The sequence below is a fragment of the Sceloporus occidentalis genome, unplaced genomic scaffold, assembly GCF_023333645.1.
Source record: "Sceloporus occidentalis isolate IW3139 unplaced genomic scaffold, rSceOcc1.0.p SCAF_39, whole genome shotgun sequence".
Taxonomy (NCBI): domain Eukaryota; kingdom Metazoa; phylum Chordata; class Lepidosauria; order Squamata; family Phrynosomatidae; genus Sceloporus; species Sceloporus occidentalis.
The window spans coordinates 4,875,446-4,897,246 of NW_028317019.1; the positions used below are offsets into that span (position 1 = coordinate 4,875,446).

Here is a 21,801-nt window from a genome sequence, read left to right on the forward strand (position 1 = left end):
TCCATCCTCAGTATCCCAGCCATGGCCTAAATTATATTTTTTATTATATTGTATATTATATTGAAAGTATTCAAGACAATCTGATCTCAAAGATAGTAGCTTTTTGTTTGGTAACAGAATTTAAAGTTTATTTCCTGGACTGAATTCTGAAGTGATGAAATAATATTTGGATGCACCATGTGCTTTCCTCCCCTTTTGTTTAGTCACTCTCTGGATGAGGACTATTTTCTATTTCAGGTGACTTTTGCAGATGTGGCAGTATATTTCTCTGAGGATGAATGGAATCTGTTGACGAAGAAACAGAAACATTTGTACAATTATGTAATGATGGACAATTATGAGAATGTGGCTTCTGTAGGTAAGGAACCTGAATCCATTGCTCTTTCTACAAAGACTGAGGTCCCTTTCATACTATATTATCATGTCACTATGGTTCCACTAGAATTATAGAATCATAGAGTTGGAATAGACCACAAGGGCCATCTAGTTCAACCCCTACTGCCATGCAGGAATACACATTCAAATCACCCACAAGAGATGGCCACCCAGCCTCTCTTTAAAGACCTCCACCAAACTCTAAGGGAGTATATTCCACTGTCAAAGAGCTCTCACTGTCATGAAGTTCCTCCTAATGTTTAGGTGGAACCTCTCTCCCTGTGGCTTGCATCCATTGTGGTGTCTCCTTTTCTCTGTAGCAACAAAAAGCAAGGCTGCTCCTTGTACAACATGACAACCTTTCAAATATTTAAACATGGATATCATATCCACTCTTTATCTTCTTTTCTCCAGGCTAAACATAACCACCTCTCTAAGCTGCTCCTCATAGAGCTTGATGGTTTCCAGACCCTTCACCACTTTGGTTGCCCTCCTTTGACATGCTCCAATTTGTCAACATCCTTTTTGAATTGTGGGGCCCAGAACTGGACCCAGGATTATTCCAAGTGAGGTCTGACCAAAGCAAAATAGAGAGGCACTATTACTTCCCTTGATCTAGAAACTATTCTTGCATAGATGCAGCCTAGAATCACATGGGCCTTTGTAGCTGCCGCATCACACTGTTGGCCCATGTTCAACTTGCCGTCTACTAGGAGTCCTAGATCCCTTTCAAGCCTAGTTTAATTGTGATAGCAACATTCTGTAGAATATTTGAATCTGTAGTTCAGTGAAGCACTATTGCTCTCCAGTTTCTAAGGATTGTAAATACCCCATCTTAAACTGCCAATTCTAGGATTTTATGGGAAGTAGCCATGGAGATTAATGCATTTCACACCCAAATGGTACTCAGCACATTCCTGAGCAGCTTTCCTACCTTTTTTTGGCCCCTCTTCAATCCTTTTAAGGGGGAAAGACCTCCCTTGGCCCTGCAATGGCACAGAGAGGGCCCAACAGTGGCAAAATGGCCTCCACTTCCCCAAAGGGATGCTGTTGGATGTTGGGGGCAAAATATTATTTCATTTCTCCCCCCCCCCCCCCTTCCAGGCAATACAATGGGGGTTTGCCCCTGAGATCTCCTCCAAACCCCATCAGTACTCCATGCCTGTCTTATAGATGTTTTAAGGTTGCTCCCTGGCACTTGACCCTCATCAAAATTGGAGTCCAGGTCCCAGCCCCATTATTCTGCCTTTGGCAATGAGTTATTGCGATCTGACTCCAACTTAATTTAATATCAAATAGGGGGGAGTAAACATAGGGCTAAATCTTGGGCTAACACTTTTCTCTCTTTGATATTCAGTACTATCTGTCATTATCCTTCTTTACAGAAGAACTTGTCAGTCATGAGAGAGTCCATACAGGAGAGAAGCCATACAAATGCCAGCATTGTGGGAAATGTTTTTCTTGGCAGTCAAACCTAGTGACACACCAGAGCGTCCACACAGGAGAGAAGCCATACAAATGCCAGCATTGTGCGAAATGTTTTTCTTGGAAGTTAAGCCTAATGACACACCAGATAATCCACACAGGAGACAAGCCATACAAATGCCAGCATTGTGAGAAATGTTTTTCTTGGAAGTTAAGCCTAATGACACACCAGAGAATCCACACAGGAGAGAAGCCATACAAATGCCAGCATTGTGGGAAATGTTTTTCTTGGCAGTCAAACCTAGTGACACACCAGAGCGTCCACACAGGAGACAAGCCATACAAATGCCAGCATTGTGGGAAATGTTTTTCTCGGCAGTCAAGCCTAATGACACACCAGAGAATCCACACAGGAGAAAAGCCATATAAATGCCAGCATTGTGGGAAATGTTTTTCTCGGCAGTCAAACCTAGTGACACACCAGAGAGTCCACACAGGAGAGAAGCCATACAAATGCCAGCATTGTGGGAACTGTTTTTCTCAGCTGTCAGCCCTACTGAAACACCAGAGAATCCACACAGGAGAGAAGCCATACAAATGCCAGCATTGTGGGAAATGTTTTTCCCAGAAGTCAGACCTAGTGAAACACCAGAGAATCCACACAGGAGAGAAGCCATACAAATGCCAGCATTGTGGGAAATGTTTTTCCCAGAAGTCAGACCTAGTGACACACCAGAGAATCCACACAGGAGAGAAGCCATACAAATGCCAGCATTGTGGGAAATGTTTTTCTTGGAGGTCAGGCCTATTCAATCACCAGAGAGGCTACACAGGAGAGGAGCCACACACATCCAAGCAGTGAAGGAACATTATTTTTGTTTTTTAATAATCTTTATCAAATTTTACAATAAAAAGTACAGAAATCAAGAAGATTGGTTTAAGTTAGTTAGAGGGGGGCTGGGATTTGTTGCAGCTATCTAGAATAGCAATGATAGCATTTGGAATTTGTGGGATTTTAGCCAAAGAAAGTTGGGGACCGGTAGTAACAGAAAGGGAGCTAGTTTCTTCAAATGTCTGGGGCAGGGAGAGATTGTGTGTGTGAGAAGGATGGCAAAGTGGGGCTCATAGTGGGGGATAGATGATGGGAATTGTAGGTGGGGGCTTGGTTTGGTAGAAGGTGGAGTTTTAGGTTTTGAGGTTTCAATATATTCTGGCAGTTCTGGCTTAAACATAGTTCTGATATGTGTTTTCAATAAAGGTCTTTGCTGTTGCAACACACTGGATTCTTTGATGCACAGAATTTGTGAATATGCACAAAACTGACACTTTCTTCTCTCCTCAATCCTCAGCTCCATTCCTAGCTGTAAGAACAGCAGAGAGAAACACCTATCTATCTATCTATCTATCTATCTATCTATCTATCTATCTAAGCCGCCCTGATCATTTTCTTGGAAGGGCGGGGTAGAAATAAAATTTATTTATTATTATCTATCTATCTATCTATCTATCTATCTATCTATCTATCTGTGTATATACAGTATACACAGAGAGACTATTTCCAAAGCAAAGCCTTCCTTTCCTGCCTTTCCTGGGCTCCACTGCAGCCTCTTCAAAATCTCCTCAAAAGAAGGAAGGAAGGAACGAAAGGAGGGAGGGAGAGAGGGGAGGCTGCTGGACCCCAGTACACTCCTTCCCTTCCCTCAAAGGCCGCCAGTGGAATAACAGCAGCAGCAGTAAGGCCCTGGTGATCCCTGCACATGATCAGAAGGGGCCTTTGGATGTATGCGTGCATGCGCAGTCTCAGACCTGAAGCCATTGCTGCCCTCACAGTCTGTTCTGAGGGATGGAAATGGGGGACAACACTCATTCCTTTAGAACAGTGGCTTGAGGATCTTCTGGGCGGGGGGGGGGGGGGGCTTGGGGATAACAAGAAGGAAGGAAGCCCCTTTTTCCTCAAAGAAAGGCAGGGGGGGTGCCAGGCCTCCTCTCTCTCTTTCCATCCCTGCCTCCTCGGAGGAGGACTCCTTGGTGCCCAGATACTTAGGGGGTTATTATGAGAAAAGAGGGCGGAGGTCCCTTAGAGAGAGACATGGCCATGGAGGGGATCATGATCCAAATATACAAAGGTCTTTGAGGAGCACCCTCCCTCCTGGAAAGTGGAGCAGAGGAAAGACCCTGGAATAATGGGTCCAGTTCTGGGCACCATAATTTAAAAAGGATGTGGAGAAAGTGGAGCATGTCCAAAGGAGTGTGACTAAAATGGTGAAGGGTCTGGAAACCATGCCCTATGAAGAACACCTTAGTGAACTGGGGGTGTTCAGCCTAGAGAAGAGACGGTTAAGAGGTGATATGATAGCCCTGTTTAAATACTTGAAGGGATGTAATCTTGAGGAGGGAGCAAACTTGTTTTCTAATGCTCCAGAGACTTGGACAAGCTCCAAGAAAAGAGATTTCACCTCAAAGTTAGGAAGAAGGAACTGACAGAGCTGTACAACACTGGAACACACTCCTTCCTCAGAGCGCAGTCGAGTCTCCTTCCTCAGAGGTCTTTAAACAGAGGCTGGATGGCCATCTGTCGGGGATGCTTTGGCATAATAGGGTTGAACTGGATGGCCGTTGTGGTCTCTTCCAACTCTTTGATTCTATGAATCCATGAGTATATACAGTATAGCCCCCAGAATTCCAAAGCATGGATCTGTCAATCTGCATTAATCCTAAGGTGTAGGTGCAGCCTTTATTATCTGTCTTTTATTGCCCTTTGTCCATAAAAGCAAGAAGGGGAATGGCCTCTGCCTGCATTGAGATCCTTCACTATCATCTTAACTGAGAAGCTCTACAGACCACCCCTAATGGACGGCCTGCAGTCGCCCCTTTTTCTGATGGATCAGGGCTGCGGCAGGCTCACCCTATGGCCCTGATCTGGCCTTTCAAGGGTGAGAAAAGGAGCCACAAAAAGCAGCTCCTTTTTGTGCCCTCAAAAGGGCACCATAGCCACATTGCCACAGCTATGCAGCACTCGTTTGGGGCTGCGTCATGTGGAGCAGCACATGGCATCAGGGCGTCCTGGGAGGCAGAGTTGGGCATGCATTGTGAGGACACTATGCCCTGACACTGCCCCTATGCCGGCCTTAATGGCCAGTGTGTACAGGGCCTGAGTAACATCAGAGGCAGCATGTAGGCCTGTGGCTCCATCGCAGAGTGGTTTGAGCACTGGTTTATGACTCTGGAGACCAGGGTTCGAATCATAGCCCAACCATGAAAGCCACTGAGTGACCGTGGTCAGGCTACACTCTCCCAGCCTCAGAGGATGATCAAGGCAAAGCCCCTCTGAAGAAATGTGACAAGAAACCTCCTGATAGGGTCACCATAAGTCAGAAATGACTTAAAGGCACACAACAACAGTTATTTCTTCGTTTATTGTAACCTAAAACATAACATAAACATGACATGACATACAAAATGACATAAAATATATAATAAGAATTCCTTTCATTCTCTTTCTCTCCTTCCTAAGATATCTATGCTTGGTGTTTATACATATTTTTTGTAATGTTCCTTCCTTATATACACATGATCATAGATAATAATAAAGGCTGCACCTACAATGTAGAATCAATGCTGTTACTTATATACAAATGATTTTTGGATCTATCTTAAATATAAGGCTCTTCCCAAATTCTGAATAACTATACAACAGCTTCTCTTACTTAATCCTGAAAACCAACAGTTGACATTTCTCCCAACATGTTACTTAAATATTTCATTACCAGTTCCCAAATACTGACAAGTTTCCCCAGGGTTTTGGGTTTCATGGCTTTTATATGGGGTAGATGTATTAGATAATGCGTTTTCACTTTTCTATGTTTTTAACCTTAATTTTATACTGTTTTAATGGTCTTATTTTAAATTGGTTTTTAAAAATTGTTTTAAAGGCGTTTTATCTTGAGAGCCGCCTTGGGAGAAAGGCGGTGTATAAATAAATAAACAAATGCATGAGACATATCCATTTGTCTCTTTCAGCCATTTCCAATAGTTTTAATGACCAATCTTGCACCAAAAGGATTGAACTCTCTTTCCATTTCAATGCTATTAAGATTCTGGCTACCAATGTCACATAATTCAATATCTTAGCATCTCTGCCGGACGAAGAAGCCAGTGAAGCTTTGAAAGTTTGCACGATGCAACTTTTTTCCCATTTTGGGTGGCCAATAAAGGTATACATTTTGTATTGTGGACAAGTCTTGGTTTCCAAATCTTTAATCATCTTCACTCATCCTTCCCTGGAGACATTATTCCAGCTTGTCCACATCCTCTTGAATTGTGCTGCCCAGAACTGGACATAGGATTCCAGCAGAGGCTTGACCAGAGTAGAATACAGTGGGACTATTACTTCCTATCATCTAGAGTCCTGCTGATTCAGCCTGGAATCATTCTAGCTTTTCTGCCTGCTACTCCACACTGTTGACATGTTTAGCTTTGCGTCTACTAAGACCCCAAGATCTGTTTCACATGTGCTCCTTTCAAGCAAGGTGTCACCCATCCTAAGCTGAGCCTGTCATACTTTGGACATGCCACGAGAAGACCTGAATCACTAGAAAAAGACAATAAAGCTTGGCAAGGTAGACCACGGGAGCCAGGGTGGAGTAATGGACTCCTCCTGCCCTTCCCCTGGCCTCCAGTTGTGGACGATGGATCTGGAGACCAGGGTTCAAATCCCCGCTTGGCCATGTAAACCCACTGGGTGATCTTGGGCAAGTCATATGCTCTCAGCCTCAAGGGAAAGCCATGGCAAACCTCCTCTGAACAAATCTTACAAGAAAACCCCATGATAGGCTCAACTTGGGGTCACCATAACACCCTGCATTTTGCATTGCCTTGGCCTCCTCTGCGGTGATGGCAAACATTTCTAGGTCCGCGTGCCGGGGGCGCGGCTTCTGCCCTCTGTGGGTGGGACTTCTGCCATCCATGGGCAGGGCTTCCACCATCGGAGGCGGGGCTTCCAGGGCAGGAAGAGACAGCTAGAAGCCGGGGGAAATTAGGGGGGGTGACGGGCACGTGCTGTTGCTCCTGCTCCTCCTGCCCTTCCCCTGGCCTCCAGCTGTCTCTCAGCTGGGGGAGAGTAGGGGCCCATGGTGGGGAGGAGCAATGGGCCCACGCCTCTGATGCCCTCCGCGAAGCTTTGCCAGTCCTGAGCTGTACTTCCAGGGACCATTGGATTTGATTCAAATTTCTGCATGTCTTTCGCTTCAAATTGTTTTAAAAGGCTGTTGGCTCTTCTCTTTTAATTTGCCATATTTTTAAATACAAATTAAGCCCACTTAAATCACTCTTGTCTTAAATTGCATTGCCATCTTGTGGCACCTGTGAGACTACCTGAGCAAAAGAAGCTGAAGCATAAACTTTTGTAGACTTGGTCTCCGTCCTCAGATGCATGGAGTCAACAGGTGCCCAGGAAAGACCTTAGATCCTTCCTGAGCACCCTCTCACTCCTTGCATCTGCCGAAGGAGATCAAGTCTACAAAAGCTGATGCTAAAACATCTTTCGAAGGCAAAAGACCTGGTCCAGCTCCTCTTGGCTTCTACACTGGGTTTTTGGCACAACTGGCCTCACTTTTATCTTTCACACAGTCCTTTTTCTCCTCCATTTCTGGACTAAATTCAGCAGGTAGTCAACTTGGGCTTGGAGCTGCTTCTCCTGTGGCCTTTTGTATCTCTCAACTAACATGACCTTTGGATGGGAAAATAAAGAACAAAAAGAAAAGAAAATCTCACCTAGTTTTTAATTAAAATTCCCTGCCAGAGCAGGAGAAGCAAGAGTCGGAAGGTGAGATTGTGAACCTGATGTGAACATTGTTTTCTGGGGGAAGGTTGTAGGTGGCACATCTGGTTCACATGGTCATCAGGGTATTACTGGAAACAACAACAATGCATGCTCTTTGATTGCAGTTTTTCTCCTTCTCCTTCTGTATTAATAAACATAACACTGAGAAATAATAGACACGTAAAAGTAATGATGCAATAAACAAACAAATGAGTTTCGACAACGATTTCCAAATCATGTCAGATAGGAAAACCCAGCAAGACAAATCATTTGGACCTGTGTACCTTTCTACAAATATATGCAGGAGGTTTAAAGGGAGATGTGTCTATTTTTGTTTACATATGCAATGCAGATATCCCAAATCTCCAACAAAATGTTGTATAATCAAATATTCTCTTGTATGTGGGAAATGTCTAATTAACAATTTGTAAGCCACTCTGATAGCCTTGGTTGAAGAGCGGGGTATAAGTAAATTATTATTATTATTATTATTATTATTATTTGTGTGTTTATTTTGGTAAGGAATTCACTTTATATACTTTCCCCCCCAGTAGTGATAGGCATTGATCTGCACCTTTTAATATATCTAAATGATAGGCTCTGACCTGCACCTTGATATCAAAAGTGCATCTTGACCTGAGTAGCTGTATGGCCCTAGCATGGGATCCAAATAATAGGTTCCCACTGAAACAAGGGGAAGCCATGGGTTTTGATATGTAAATGAATTTCCTTTCCCAGCTCTGAAGATGGGTGAGATCATGCCAGGAGCTGCTTAGCTGCTATCAGGCAGATGTCTTAAGGCAGTGTTTCTCTCTTGTGATTGAGGGGGAGCCATTTGAATCAAAGGAATGCCATTTGCATAGCCATTTGGGTCCCTACTCTAGCAGAAACATTTGGTGAGATCAAAACATGGACCCAAGATGTGAAATACACTTCAAACAGTTTCAGACTGATTGCCCTTTGTCTAGAGACCCTGTTAAACCCTTAAAAGGTCTCCTAAATTTAGGGATGTGCTGCTGCCAGCCACTCTCAGCTGCCTCCCTCACCCAGGTCAGTCACCGGCCTTTCTCTGGTCATTTTGCAGCCAACATCTATGTCAGTTTGAAGTCAGAGTCGCTCTGACCTGGTCTGCTAAGCCTTAAATATTAAGCAGACTTATAAACCCTCACATAAATTGGACTTCCCAAGAGAGAACCTCTACATCAGGTGAGTATTACCATAAGAAAAGCCTATTATCTATCCCACATCTACCATGTTATTTCCTGAGCCTTGTATGAATGCATGTGCATATGCGCCTGTGCGTGTTTGAACTCCTGTTTCCAATAAAAGAGACATTGATTGTACTTGGAGCCTCTGCCTCATTTCTGGATTTCTAGTTCCTGGTATCCAGATCGAAGGGGCGATCCCTGAGGTGTAGCAACAGGCCTCCTCTTGTGACCCTGAGCTAATTAAATTCCCCATTGATAATATGGTCACTGTTCACTGTTACAGTAGAAAGGTGGTATGTAAATAAACCTGACTTGCCTCATAAAATTCATTGAATGGCTCTCACTAAAGACAAAGGTCTGTGTCCCATCATGTCTAAGCCCCTTAGTGGCTTCCATCTTAGTGGGACAATGAATCCATGTTGGTTTTAATCTTGACTGTCCAAGACATTGAATTTATTGGGGGGAAGAGAGTTGAGTAAAAAGTTTGGGGTGGATTTAATGCCCTGACCTCCGTTACTTTAAGGATAAATTCTCAGTGGGGAGGAATAACTAACTCTCTTTGCAAGACAAGGAGATGTGAACCCGCTGCCCAACTCTAAAACCCCATGGAAAGTGCATAGGCTTCTTCTGTACCTTGTCAATTAGCTCCAGGTCATCCTCTGATTCTATGAGATCCATGTTCCTGCAGCCATGCCAGTAAGATCCCAGCGGCAAATGTGAGTCATCCTCCAATCCGCATTCAACATCCAAATGGGCTGCTTTGACTCCGTAGGTCAGAGAAAACCTGTCCATTTGAACAAAGAGTAGAAAGATGAGCTGGTGCCCCTTTTCCATATTGCGTCTTTTCTCCTAAGGCCAAGAAGCTATTGCATAAAAGTGTCCCAGACTCACTTGGCTCCCTTCCTCTGGGTCAGAAAGAATTGTCTGGTTCACGATCGCCGTCTCTTCTTCATTTCGCATGATGCCTTTGTCATTCATCTTAAGGCCAGACAATTTTGTGGAGGGATCTTTCTTCTTTCCAAGTCCCTTTGTCTGGAGAAGATTTTTTTAAAGTATAAGAACAGTCTAACAAATAAATACAATTTTACCTGAAGAAATTAAATGAAACTCAGAAGAAGCATCATAGGATCCATCAGGCAGAACTCTCTTCATCATGTAAACCTTTAACAGGTTGGCTAGTGGTCAAGTTGAAGGCAGTTCTTCATTTGTCTGTGTTCAAAGGAGGTTTGTCATAGGCCACCTCCACCATAAAACTGTGGATGAAAAAGCCCACCAGCCTCTATGCCTAGAAAAGAAATTGAGGGCACCTTCCTGGTAGGATTTTTCTTGAACTGCCTCCCAAATAATATGTCTTCTGTGAAAGATTACAAGCCTTGTGTTTCTTAAGGAGCAAATCTGTGTCTAAGCATTGCCATGAAAGAGGTTCATACATTTCTAAATGGGGTTGAGAAAGTGGAAGGAGACACAGTTTTCTCCTTCTCTCTTCTTCCTTGATCTTGGGTTCATTTAGTGGAGATGGGAAATTCAGGACAGACAACAGCAACACAAAAACCACATTTCACACAGTTCATGTAAACTTTGACAGACTGTGACTTCCATATTATTGGGGCATTGAATTTCAACAACAATTATGATAATTAGCTTCTTATTCCCCAAACCACAGAGTTTTCTGAAATCTGAAAGACTGTGTTTATCACACGGAGGTTTTTGCAGCTCTTTGCAGCTCAGATCCGAAGCCACTGCAGGTCAAACGATGCAAATCCACGCGAAAATGTGAGTGTCATCACACAGGATTCCTTTCTATGGGGGCTCCTTCCATGGGGCTTCCGCAGTGGTTCCAAAGTGACCCCTCATTTTGGTGAAATAGGTAACAAGCGAATGCTCAGAAATTGCTTCCAAGCTCACTCTGATTCCACTCTGAATTGGTCTGGTGTGGAATGCAGCTTTGCTTCTGCTCTGTTTCACCACTGCAAAACCCCCGGTTGCAAATTTCCCATGATGCAGTGCTGCAATTCCCCCCATTTCCTTCCGGTGGTCCTTTCGCTTTCAGGGCAACTGAGGGGGGGAATAGGCAGCCAATGGGAGCGGAGGAAGGTCCAGGTAAAGGGAAGGAGGCCACGCCCCCTCAAGAATGGGGAGCCAATGGGAAAATCACATTAGTCTCCATAGACTTCGGTTTTATCCATAAAGAACATTCCTAATACAACGCCGCCCTCTTGTGGATACTCAGGGCACTGCAGCCTCCTTGGGCTTCTCACCAACTTCTATCCTGGAACGCCATCTGGTGGCCACTCTGGGCAATTCACTAATAGCAATTAACCAAATTAAACGGTATATAAAACAAAAGCATGAAACAAGCTAGACAAGGTAACTGTTACATGGAATTGTAATTGGTTGACCAGCCGAACCGAAAGGGTGCTCAACAATGACTCCTTTTCATCCTGGATAGAAGTGACCAGTGCTGTGTCCAGTGGGGTCCTTTCCTGGGCCCAGTGCTATTCAACATCTTTATCAATTATTTGGATGACAGAATTGGGGGCATACTTATCAAATTTGCAGATGACACCAAATTAGGAGGAGTAGCTAATACCCCAGAGGACAGGATCAAAATTCAAAAGGACCTGAATAGACTAGAAAGCTGGGTCAAAGCTAACAAAATGAAAATTAACATGGAGAAATGTAAGGTACTGCATTAAGGGCAGAAAAATGAAATGCACAGATATAGGATTATGGGGGACACCTTGATGAATGAAACTATGTGTGAAAGGGATCTAGGAGTCCAAGTAGACCACAAGTTGAACATGAGTCAACAGTGCGATGTGGCAGCTAAGAAGGCCAATGCGATTTTAGGCTGCATCAATAGAAGTATAGAGCCTAGATCAAGGGAAGTAATAGTACTACTCTATTCTGCTCTGGTCAGGCCCCACATGGAATACTATGTCCAGTTCTGGACCCCACAATTCAAAAGGGTGTTGAGAAATTGCAGGACACCCAAAGGAGGGCAACTAAAATGGTGAAGGATTTGGAAATCACAATGGGACATCCTCAGTGCTTCAGGCAATGAGCATCAGCTGCCCTCGGTTCGCCTCTGACATCTTCCTCCTCCATATCTTTAATTTCGACACCATCCACTTCATAAGGGCCTTTAATTCCTTTATGTCTTCCTCCATTCGATAAACATCTACCTGGGGTTCTTCTTTGCTGGGGCGGCTATCAAGCGACTCCCCCATTGCCAGGTCCCAGGCTGTCACTCTGCCCCCCGACGGCCTTCCTTTCCCCAGTCTGGGGCCAGAAACCCAAATCCTCCAGTGGTGGCCTGGATGGTGTCAGCTTCATAAGGTTTCCCAGTCTTGGGCTTGGCCCTAGTTCCTCTGAAGAAGGCACCTGCTCCTCCACCACCGGGATCTCCAGAACCACTGGGTTCCCCAAGAACTCTTCTTGTTCCTGGGTCTCCATTGGAGGTAAAACTGTGAGACTTTGCAAACAGTGAGATCTGTAGTCAGTCCTGTGCTCAGAAAATAAAACTCATTTGAAACAAAAGAAGCTTTATTGATGAATCCAGGCAGAAACATCCATTAACACCTTTTTGCAAAGTCTGAAGTCCAAAGGAACTTGCTCAACCCCTCCCTAAGCCAGCCCCCAATTCCCAAGCTAAAGCAACACAAGCGGAGGTTGCATAGATACCAAGGTTGTGTATACTTCCCTTCCCTTCTCCCAGACAGCCTCACCCTGAAGAGCGGTCTTCCCAAGCCAGCTTCACTCCTCCTTGATAACCATCTACAGCTGCAACCCCATCCCCCTCTCCAAACGCCCTCCTTCATCTAAAAGCCACTCCATCTGTCCTTCTATCATTTTCCATTACGGGCTTTCTATAATCCATCACTCTACACTGCCTACTATGGACTGCAACTATAACTCCTACTTTAATAACCAAACCCTAATAGTTTTACCCTTTATGACAGAACTCTGACACACAATGGGCCAGTCTCAATCCTTCAGGGACACACCACCAGTTTGAAGTGACAATTCTCCCATCTCAATCGTTCAGGCAAGGAGCATCGGCCTGAGGTTGCAATGGGTCAGTCTAAATCTTTCAGGTAAAGAGCACCACCCTGAAGTCACAATAGTACTCTCTCAATGCTTCAGCCAAGGAAACTCAGGCTGAGATCACAATGGGCCAGTCTCAGTGTTTCAGGCAAGCAGCATCAGCCTCAGGTTGCAATGGTCACATCTCAAACCTTCAGATAAGCAGTATTAGCCTAAATTCACAATGATCCCATCTCATTGCTGCAGGCAAGGAGCATCAGCCTGAGGTCGCAATGGGCCAGTCTCATTCAGGTAAGGAGCACCAGCCTGAAGTCACAATATGTCATTAATACCTTTATTTATGCATCTATTCATTTAGGGATTCATGTCATAAGGGTTATAGGTTTAGGTTTAGGTTAGAGTTAAGATAGATGGGATTTATAGTGGGTTAAAATAATATGTTTTAATATGTGCTTTAATAGAAGATACTAGAAAGAGGTAGAGAGATCATGGCTAAAGAATGTGCTTCTTTGCTAGGATTGGAATGTGTGGGAATCACTCTTCTAACAGAGGCTTGAGTTTAAAAGACTGGTCTCTGGAAAAGGAGGGGAAACATAGAGAGTTATGGATATTTTTATATTATATTATGTTGCTATGGGTTTAGGCATATTATATTTTCATGTGGTATCATATTATGTGGAGATTGATAGGGTTTTATATTATAGATAGCTATATATATTGCTAAGCCATAATGCAAATTAAAACCGTTGTGTGGCTGAGTTCTGTGGTCCAAGGCCACAGGTGCAGTGGTTGAGAAAAGGCACATGAGAGCTTCATTGCTTTTAGGAGAGCTGCCAGAATCCCGGATGGGAGGACACTGCACCTAAAAGGGTGGGAGAATGCTGTGCGGGAAAGGGCTACCCGATTAAATAGCTTCATTGGTAAATGGAGTGAGGTGGATGCATATGGTTATAAAAGGGATATGTTTATACCTTCTTTAATTCCTGACAAAAAAGTCACTTCCATTACTTCTTCTTCAATAAAAGCTATTCCTTTTTCAAAGTACTGCCTTTTGTGTTGCAAGATGGGCTGCAATTAGGACCCTGACAGATATCTCTCTCCCCTTCCATTCACCCTTCTATCCCAAAAGGGCTGGAGAGCATACCAAACCAACCATGTGTAATGCCAGGTCAGTCAAAAATACAACGCAGATAGTCTAGGATCTCCTACTGGACGAAGAGGCTGACCTGGCTTGTTTCATGGAGACCTGGCTGCGTGATGATAGCTCAGCCACCTGGGATCAGGCCTTACCAGCCAGGTTCTCCGTAAGTGAGCAGGTAAGGGGACATCATTTTGGTCCATAAAGACAATCTTGCCTTGAGCAGGATACCTATCCATATGATCGACCACATCAAATGTATTTGCCTCAGCTTAAAGACTAGGCGAAGTCTAAGGATTCTGTTGGTTTAATGTCCACCCCGTTCCTTAACAGACTCCCTAGCGGAGCTGACACAACTGGTCTCTGAGATGCTGCTGGAGTCACCTAGGCTTTTGGTCCTGGGCGACCTCAACATCCCCCTCGAGGCCCCTCCTCAACATGCGCAGGATTTGCAAGGGCCTCTCTGCTGCTGCTGCTTATTCCACTGGTGGCCTTTGCGGGAAAGGAAGGTATGCGCTGGGGATTCAGCAGTCTCCCCTTTCTTCCCTTCTTTCTTCCTTTGAGGAGACTCCAGGCGAGCCCAAGGTGCAGAGCTGGACTCAGGAGGAAAAGGCAGGAAAGGAAGGCTCTGCTTTGGAAATAAAGCTCTCTCTGTGTATCTTCTATGTTTGTGTTTGTGTGTGTTTGCCTCTGCTGTTCTTATGGCTGGGAATGGAACAGAAAACTGAGGAGGGAATAAGGGGTCAGTTTAGCACAAATTCACAACTTCTGTGCATTTAAGAGTCCAGTGTGTTGAAATAGTAAAGAACTTTATTGAGAACACAGAGTCAAAAATTCAGTGGTTAAGCCAGAACTGCCCATTCCAAGCAAACAATACATTAAAACCCCAAACACCTAAAACTGCTCCCTCTTCCAAGCCTAGCTCCCCCCTCCAATTCCTACAGTCTATGCCCCACAGGTAACAAGGGCCCTTTGCCATCCCTAGAAACTAGCCCTTTCTGTTAATACCAGCCTCCGACTTTCTTCAGCCAACATCCCACACAATGCAAAAGCTATCATTCCCATAAATATTCTAGACAGCTGCAACAAATCCCAGCCCCTCATCTAGCTAACCTATACCATGACCCACAATCCCCAGCCAAATAGACAACCCATAGCAACTATCTATACTATTAGCAAATAAAACCTAAACTTAACAAAATACAACTTTAAAACAAACATACATATGGACAGAGAAACCTTACAAACAAAATCACAAGGGCCTTTTCTTAGCACCGTTGGATTGAAAATATTTTATATTCCTTACTGACAAAAATAATGTTAGTTTACTGCTGAGATTTGTGTGGCTTCGCTCCTGTGTGGACTCTCTGATGTGTCACTAGGCTTGACCTCTGAGAAAAACATTTCCCACAGTGCTGGCATTTGTATGGCTTCTCTCCTGTGTGGACTCTCTGATGTGTCACTAGGCTTGACCTCTGAGAAAAACCTTTCCCACAGTGCTGGCATTTGTATGGCTTCTCTCCTGTGTGGACTCTCTGATGTTTCACTAGGTCTGACTTCCAAGAAAAACCTTTCCCACACTGCTGGCATTTGAATGGCTTCTCTCCTGTGTGTACTTTCTGATGTATCACTAGGTATGATTTTGACGAAAAACATTTCTCACAATGCTGGCATTTGTATGGCTTCTCTCCTGTGTGGACTCTCTGATGTGTCACTAGGTCTGACTTCTGAGAAAGACATTTCCCACAATGCTGGCATTTGTATGGCTTCTCTCCTGTGTGGACTCTCTGATGTGTCACTAGGTGTGACTTCATAGAAAAACATTTCCCACAATGCTGGCATTTGTATGGCTTCTCTCCTGTGTGGACTCTCTGATGTGTCACTAGGTGTGACCTCCGAGGAAAACATTTACCACAACGCTGGCATTTGTATGGCTTCTCTCCTGTGTGAACTCTCTGATGTCTCACTAGGTTTGACTTCAAGTAAAAGCATTTCCCACAATGCTGGCATTTGTATGGCTTCTCTCCTGTGTGGACTCTCTGATGTATCACTAGGTGTGACCTCCGAGGAAAACATTTACCACAACGCTGGCATTTGTATGGCTTCTCTCCGGTGTGGACTCTCTGATGTGTCACTAGGTGTGACTTCTGAGAAAAACATTTCCCACAATGCTGGCATTTGTATGGCTTCTCTCCTGTGTGGAATGTCTGATGTGTCACTAGGTGTGACCTCCGAGGAAAACATTTACCACAACGCTGGCATTTGTATGGCTTCTCTCCTGTGTGGAATCTCTGATGTTTCACTAGGTCTGACTTCTGAGAAAAACATTTCCCACAATGCTGGCATTTGTATGGCTTCTCTCCTGTATGGACCCTTCGATGCATGACAAGGATTGACTTGTAAGCAAAATGTCTCCCACAATGCTGGCATTTATGTGACTTCTTTCCTGTGTGGATTCTCTCATGACTCAAATATTTTTCTGTAAAGAAGCACAGTGACAGATAAGACTGAAAATCAGCGTTAAGGGAGGAGGGTGTTACCCATGATTTAGCCCTCATTAACCCCTCCTTATTAGAGATTAAATTAAGAGAGTTTCTGTTAGTAACCCAAGGATGACCGTACTACTTATGCCCCTAAATCCATGGAACAATTGTATCCTTATTTATAGGAGTTAACAAAGAAGAGATTGGAGGGGGACTTAAGGGAATCACTGGAAGCAGATAGTCAGATAAAGGAATGTTGCAAAAATATTCTGTTAAACATGTGGAGAAATAGTTTGATTGGCAAGTGGCATTATATCCTGTGAGACTGCCATAAAGTCCTGAGTCAGAGACCAAGGCATGATGGAAGCTAATTGCAGAGGATGCTTCATGCTGTGTGGCACCAGGAGATGACTCACAACCAATACAGTATACAGCTCACATGTGGATTGGTGTGTATTAGAGTTGTGTGTACAAGAGATGGTCAAGTAGATGGAAGTCAGAGAGGAGAGCTTGCAAATAATTGTATTATTAGGAGCAGGTAACTGTTAAAGTTGCCAGATATTGTGCATCTGCGATTATTTGTAGCAGATAGTTTTTTTTGGAACAGATGTAGAAACACCCATGTAATATCTTGAAATAATTATGACTCAGAGTCAGGCTATTACATTTTTATACAACTTCCATTTTGGAATTAATAGGATTGTATACGGTGTTTTCTGCACTATATCCATTTGACTGTTCTGTTTTATATGAATCATTTTAGAGGTTTGAAGTTAATGAGTGGGTTGCCACTATAAACACTATAAACACGCCATGTGCAGCTTGTATTCTGCTTGAAATGTTATATAACTCAGCTTGGGAGATACTCGATTAGGATACAACTTTCTAAGCAACCGTGCCAAAGCTACTATTTTAAGTCTATATTTCTCAAAGTTATTTGGGACAATTTTTACCTGCCAGGTTTAGGATTTCATTTTATGGATTGATGTTTACCCTTATTGCTACAATACAAATTACTTCTTGTGATGCTTTGTGTGTTTTTCAAGCTAGGCGATCCTGGCTTTGCTCCTGCCTTCCCCTCCTGGATCCCAGAGGCCTGATCCCCTTCCTTTTCTCTCTCCGCTCTCCAACCCTGCCTCTTGCCCATCTGCACTGCATTACCATTTGACCTTCAGCATCTCTTCCCTGCCTTTCTGTTTTTCACATTGCCTTCATCTCTCTATCACAGACACCCACCCACAGAGTGTGATGCACAAAAGGGACACTTTGAGGCTCATTTCTTGAGAAAGGCAAGACAACCATTATACAACTAATGCATTAGGAAAGGCAGAACAAGGAGTCTGGGACCTGGTTTCTGATATTAGTGAGGGTCAAGTGTGAGGGATGAGCCTTAAAACAACCTTAAGGCATCTCTAAGACAGGGATGGACTACTGTTCGGAAGTGGGATGGTCACATTGGACCCCAGGGGATCTCAGGGGAAACCCCAAATTGTGTTGCCTAAAAATATGGTATAATGTTTTGCCCCTCAATATCCCACAGCATCCCTTTGTGGAAGTGGAGGCCATTTTGCCACTGTTGGGCCCTCTCTGATCCATTGAAGGGCCAAGGGAGGCCTTTTTCCCCATGAAGCCTCTCCAGAGCCTCATAAGGCTGGAAGAGGGGCCACAAAAGCCAGGAAACCTGCTCAGGAAAGGGCTGAGGACCATTTAGGGGCAAAAAGCATTAATCTCCATGGCTCCTTACCACAAAATTCCAGAATTGGCAGTTTAGGATTGGATATTGAGAATCCTTACAAAGCGGAGAACAATAGTGCCTCACTAAAACTAGAAATTCCAAGATTCCACAGGAAGTTGTTATGACAATTAAATTACGTGTGAAAGGGAACTAGGAATGGTAGTAGAGCACAAGTTGAACATGTGTCAACAGTGTGATGCAGCAGCTAAAAAGGCCAATGTGATCCTAGGCTGTATCAATAGGAGTATAGTGTCAAGATCAAGGGAAGTAATAGTTCCACTCTATTCTGTTTTGGTCAGGGCTCACTTGCAATGATCCTGTGTCCAGTTCTGGGCACCACAATTCAAACAGATGTTGAGAAGCTGGAGCATGTCCAGAGGAAGGAAACCAAAATGGTGAATGGTCTGGAAACCATGCTCTCTGAGGAATGACTTAGGGAGCTGGGTATGTTTAGCTTGGAGAAGAGAAGGTTAAGAGTGGATATGACAGCCCTGTTCAAGTATTTGAAGAGATACTGAGTATGGAGCAAGCTTGCTTTCTGCTGGTCTAGAACAAAGGACACAGAACAATGGACGCAAGTGTTAGGAAGGATCGAATCAGGGGAATTTAATTAGCTCAACTTTACAAGAGGCGTGTCCTAACAACGCACGCAGCGGATTGGGTCCCTATGTGTATACCAGAGGTCATATAGACCAACCCCAAGAAACAGAGATTGCAATGTCAATGAGTTGCAAATAAAATATAAACATTTATTAAAGCCACACAACCAAAAAGGGATCACACACACACACACACACACATTCAATGCTAAAGCAAGGGAGGGGAAGAGTTGGGGGTAAAGGAGAAAGGATAGAGGCACCGTTGAAATATTTACCTTAGGAGTCTTCTCCAAGCGACAGATGTGAGGGATGTTGGTAAGTGAACACGGCAGCGGGGAACAGAAAGCAAGCGGCATCCACGATGGCTAGGAGCTAAGTTCCAGCGGGCTAAGCTAACAAGAGGCCCGAAAGAGACAGTGGGCTTTGGCTTGCCCAAGTGATTTCAGCAGGGCACAGTGCCCAAGAGAGCTCCGGAGCGATTGCTCGACAGAGTTGAGGTTTGGAACTGTAGCTCAGAAAGCCCAAAGGAGGGCTGGAATCTGGGTCTTATTTATACTGCGAAACGTATCCTCAGGCTATAGCTACCTGCAGAACAAAGGTCTTCATGGCTATCTATTGACTAAGACTAAAGTTAAACAATGGATACACAAAAGGGTCTGCCACTTCTTTGGGAGAAGACTACTATGTAGATGGCTGGGTACTTAATACCATCAATAGGTGAGGCAAACTTCCTTTGTCCTCATTCAGGTTGCCTGCGATAATGGCAACTCCCAGAAATGGTTTTAAAGGTTTAAATCTACCTTTCTGCTTTAGCCATGGCCTGCTAGGCTTGTCTGGCTACGTGGTCAGCTCGCTTTTGGGATAATGGCGGCTGTGATGGGGTCAGTCAGGGGTCATGATTTTTGATCGCTTGGTACCCAAAATTTATATAAATCCAAACTCGATCACACAAGCCACAGGAAAAAAGGTTCCACCAAAATATTAGGAGGAACTTCCTGACAATAAGAGCTATTCAACACTGGAATATACTCCATCAGAGCATGGTGGCATCGCATTATGGTTATTATTATTATTATTATTATTATTATTAATTTCAAATTAATGGACATGGAACAATGGATGCAAGCCACAGGGACAAGAAATTCCACTTAAACCTTAGGAGGAACTTCCTGATAGTAAGAGATCTTCAAAAGTGGAATATACTCCCTCAGAGTTTGGTGGAGTCTCTTTCTTTGGAGGTCTTTAAACAGAGGCTGGATAGCCATCTCTTGGGGGTGCTTTGAATGTCTATTCCTGCATGGCAGAAGATTGAACCGGATGGTCCTTGTGGTCTCTTTCATCTCTTTGATTCTATCATTCTAAAGGGGAATCATAGCGCTCTGACAGTGAATTATGAAAGGGCCCTCAGTCTTCAAAGGAAGTGAAATGGATTCAGGTTCCTTACCCACAGAGGCTACATTTCCATAATTCTCCATCATCACATAACTGTACATCAGTCTCTGTTTCTTCGTTAACAGTTTCCATTCCTCCTCAGTGAAATATACAGCCACATCTGCAAAGGTCACCTGCAATAGAAAATAGCCCTGATCCAGAGAGTGATTAAACAAAAGGGGAGAAAGCACATGGTGCATTGCAAATATTATTTCAACAGTTCAGAATTCAGTCCAGGAAATAAACTTTAAATTCTGCAAGAAAGCAAAAAGCTACAGCCTTTGACATCCAGTTTGTCTCGAATCCTTTCAATATAATATACAATATGATAAACAATATAATTTCAGCCATTTCTGGAATATTATTGATTGATTAACATACTGGCTATTCCAACATGTATATTAGTTTTCATTTAGCCATATTTCACCTAATTTCAGAGGGAAATTTCATTTTTAATAAACAGTTCTGGGGAGTACTCTGGGCTTCAGGGCCACTGGGCCCACCCTCAATTTAAGCCCAGAGATATTCTTCCATATCATCCAGCATTTCACAGATGGGGAAAGCAACACACATGTGGACAAGCAACACCAGAAGTGGGTCAAGATGGCCAAAGTTGTTAATGATAAAGATCACACAAGCGAGAAAGGGTACAGCATTTTGCTTTTAGCTCAGATTCCTGGCAAGGGCAAGACCCTGCCCCCTTCTCTCCTCCCCTCTCCCCTCTTTTGCATTGATGGGCTGTAGACTCTTTTGAACCTGGAATGCACTTTGCAGCAACTGAACTGACCTGAGGAGAAAGGAGGAAATGGGAGGAGGAGAGTGAAATAGGACATTTCCTAAGCCCCTGAAAAAATGAGGAGACAGAGGATTAACCAGGACTCTCTCTCCCAAACTGGGACAGTATCTTCTTCCCTTGCTTTCATGATCCAGCCCAGACACAGATGAAAATAACAGTCAGGATGGCAACTTACCAAAGAGCTGTTAACCCTCAGCAGCCTCTTTCTGTTGGAGCCCAGCTCCGTCTGCTTGGCCTTTGTGTTGGCCATCAGGTGGGCAGGGGGATCCTGGTGGCCCTGCACTTTGGTCACTTCCAGCAAACAATGTCCCAACGCTGTGTACAAGGGGATCGCGATGAAGTTCCTGAGAAAAGAGACCAGGGTAAGGCTTGGTTTAGCAAGAAACCCTGCAGCAGTCAAAGACACAGAGAACAGCATCCTGCTCATGACATATGCAGGTAACATATGCCTCCTTTGGGCCGATGTAGAGGTGAGCATCCCCTTCCTCCCTCTGCACCAAACAAAACCCCCTGGACCTAGCACAGACTCACTGCAGCTCCCCTACACATCAGTTACTCCATGCCTTGTGAGAGTAGCTGGGGATCAGGGGATGGGGAATTGGAAAGGGTCCTGACTATGCCCTCATAGCTGGATGTGAAATGAGTGCATTATCTGCTGAAACCTGCAGAGGTCCACAATGCCCTCAGAGGAAGATTTCTTCATTTTGCTTCTGACTACAGAAACACAGCTGGATGCTTCTCTA

At 44.1% G+C, this 21,801-nt stretch overlaps 2 protein-coding genes across 2 annotated transcripts; one reads left to right on the forward strand and one right to left on the reverse strand.

Moving 5' to 3' along the window:
- Nucleotides 1-286: 286 nt before the first annotated feature.
- LOC149290453 (uncharacterized) lies at nucleotides 287-6,923 on the forward strand. Its single transcript, XM_089489299.1, has 3 exons — nucleotides 287-358; nucleotides 1,761-2,598; nucleotides 6,899-6,923. The coding sequence occupies exons 1-3, from the start codon at nucleotides 325-327 to the stop codon at nucleotides 6,921-6,923; spliced, it is 897 nt and encodes a 298-aa protein (XP_089345425.1). The 5' UTR covers nucleotides 287-324.
- A 7,883-nt stretch (nucleotides 6,924-14,806) lies between these two features.
- LOC149290454 (uncharacterized) lies at nucleotides 14,807-20,378 on the reverse strand. Its single transcript, XM_089489262.1, has 2 exons — nucleotides 20,276-20,378; nucleotides 14,807-16,493 (listed from the first exon to the last, which is right to left on the reverse strand). The coding sequence occupies exons 1-2, from the start codon at nucleotides 20,322-20,324 to the stop codon at nucleotides 15,340-15,342; spliced, it is 1,203 nt and encodes a 400-aa protein (XP_089345388.1). The 5' UTR covers nucleotides 20,325-20,378; the 3' UTR covers nucleotides 14,807-15,339.
- Nucleotides 20,379-21,801: the final 1,423 nt, after the last annotated feature.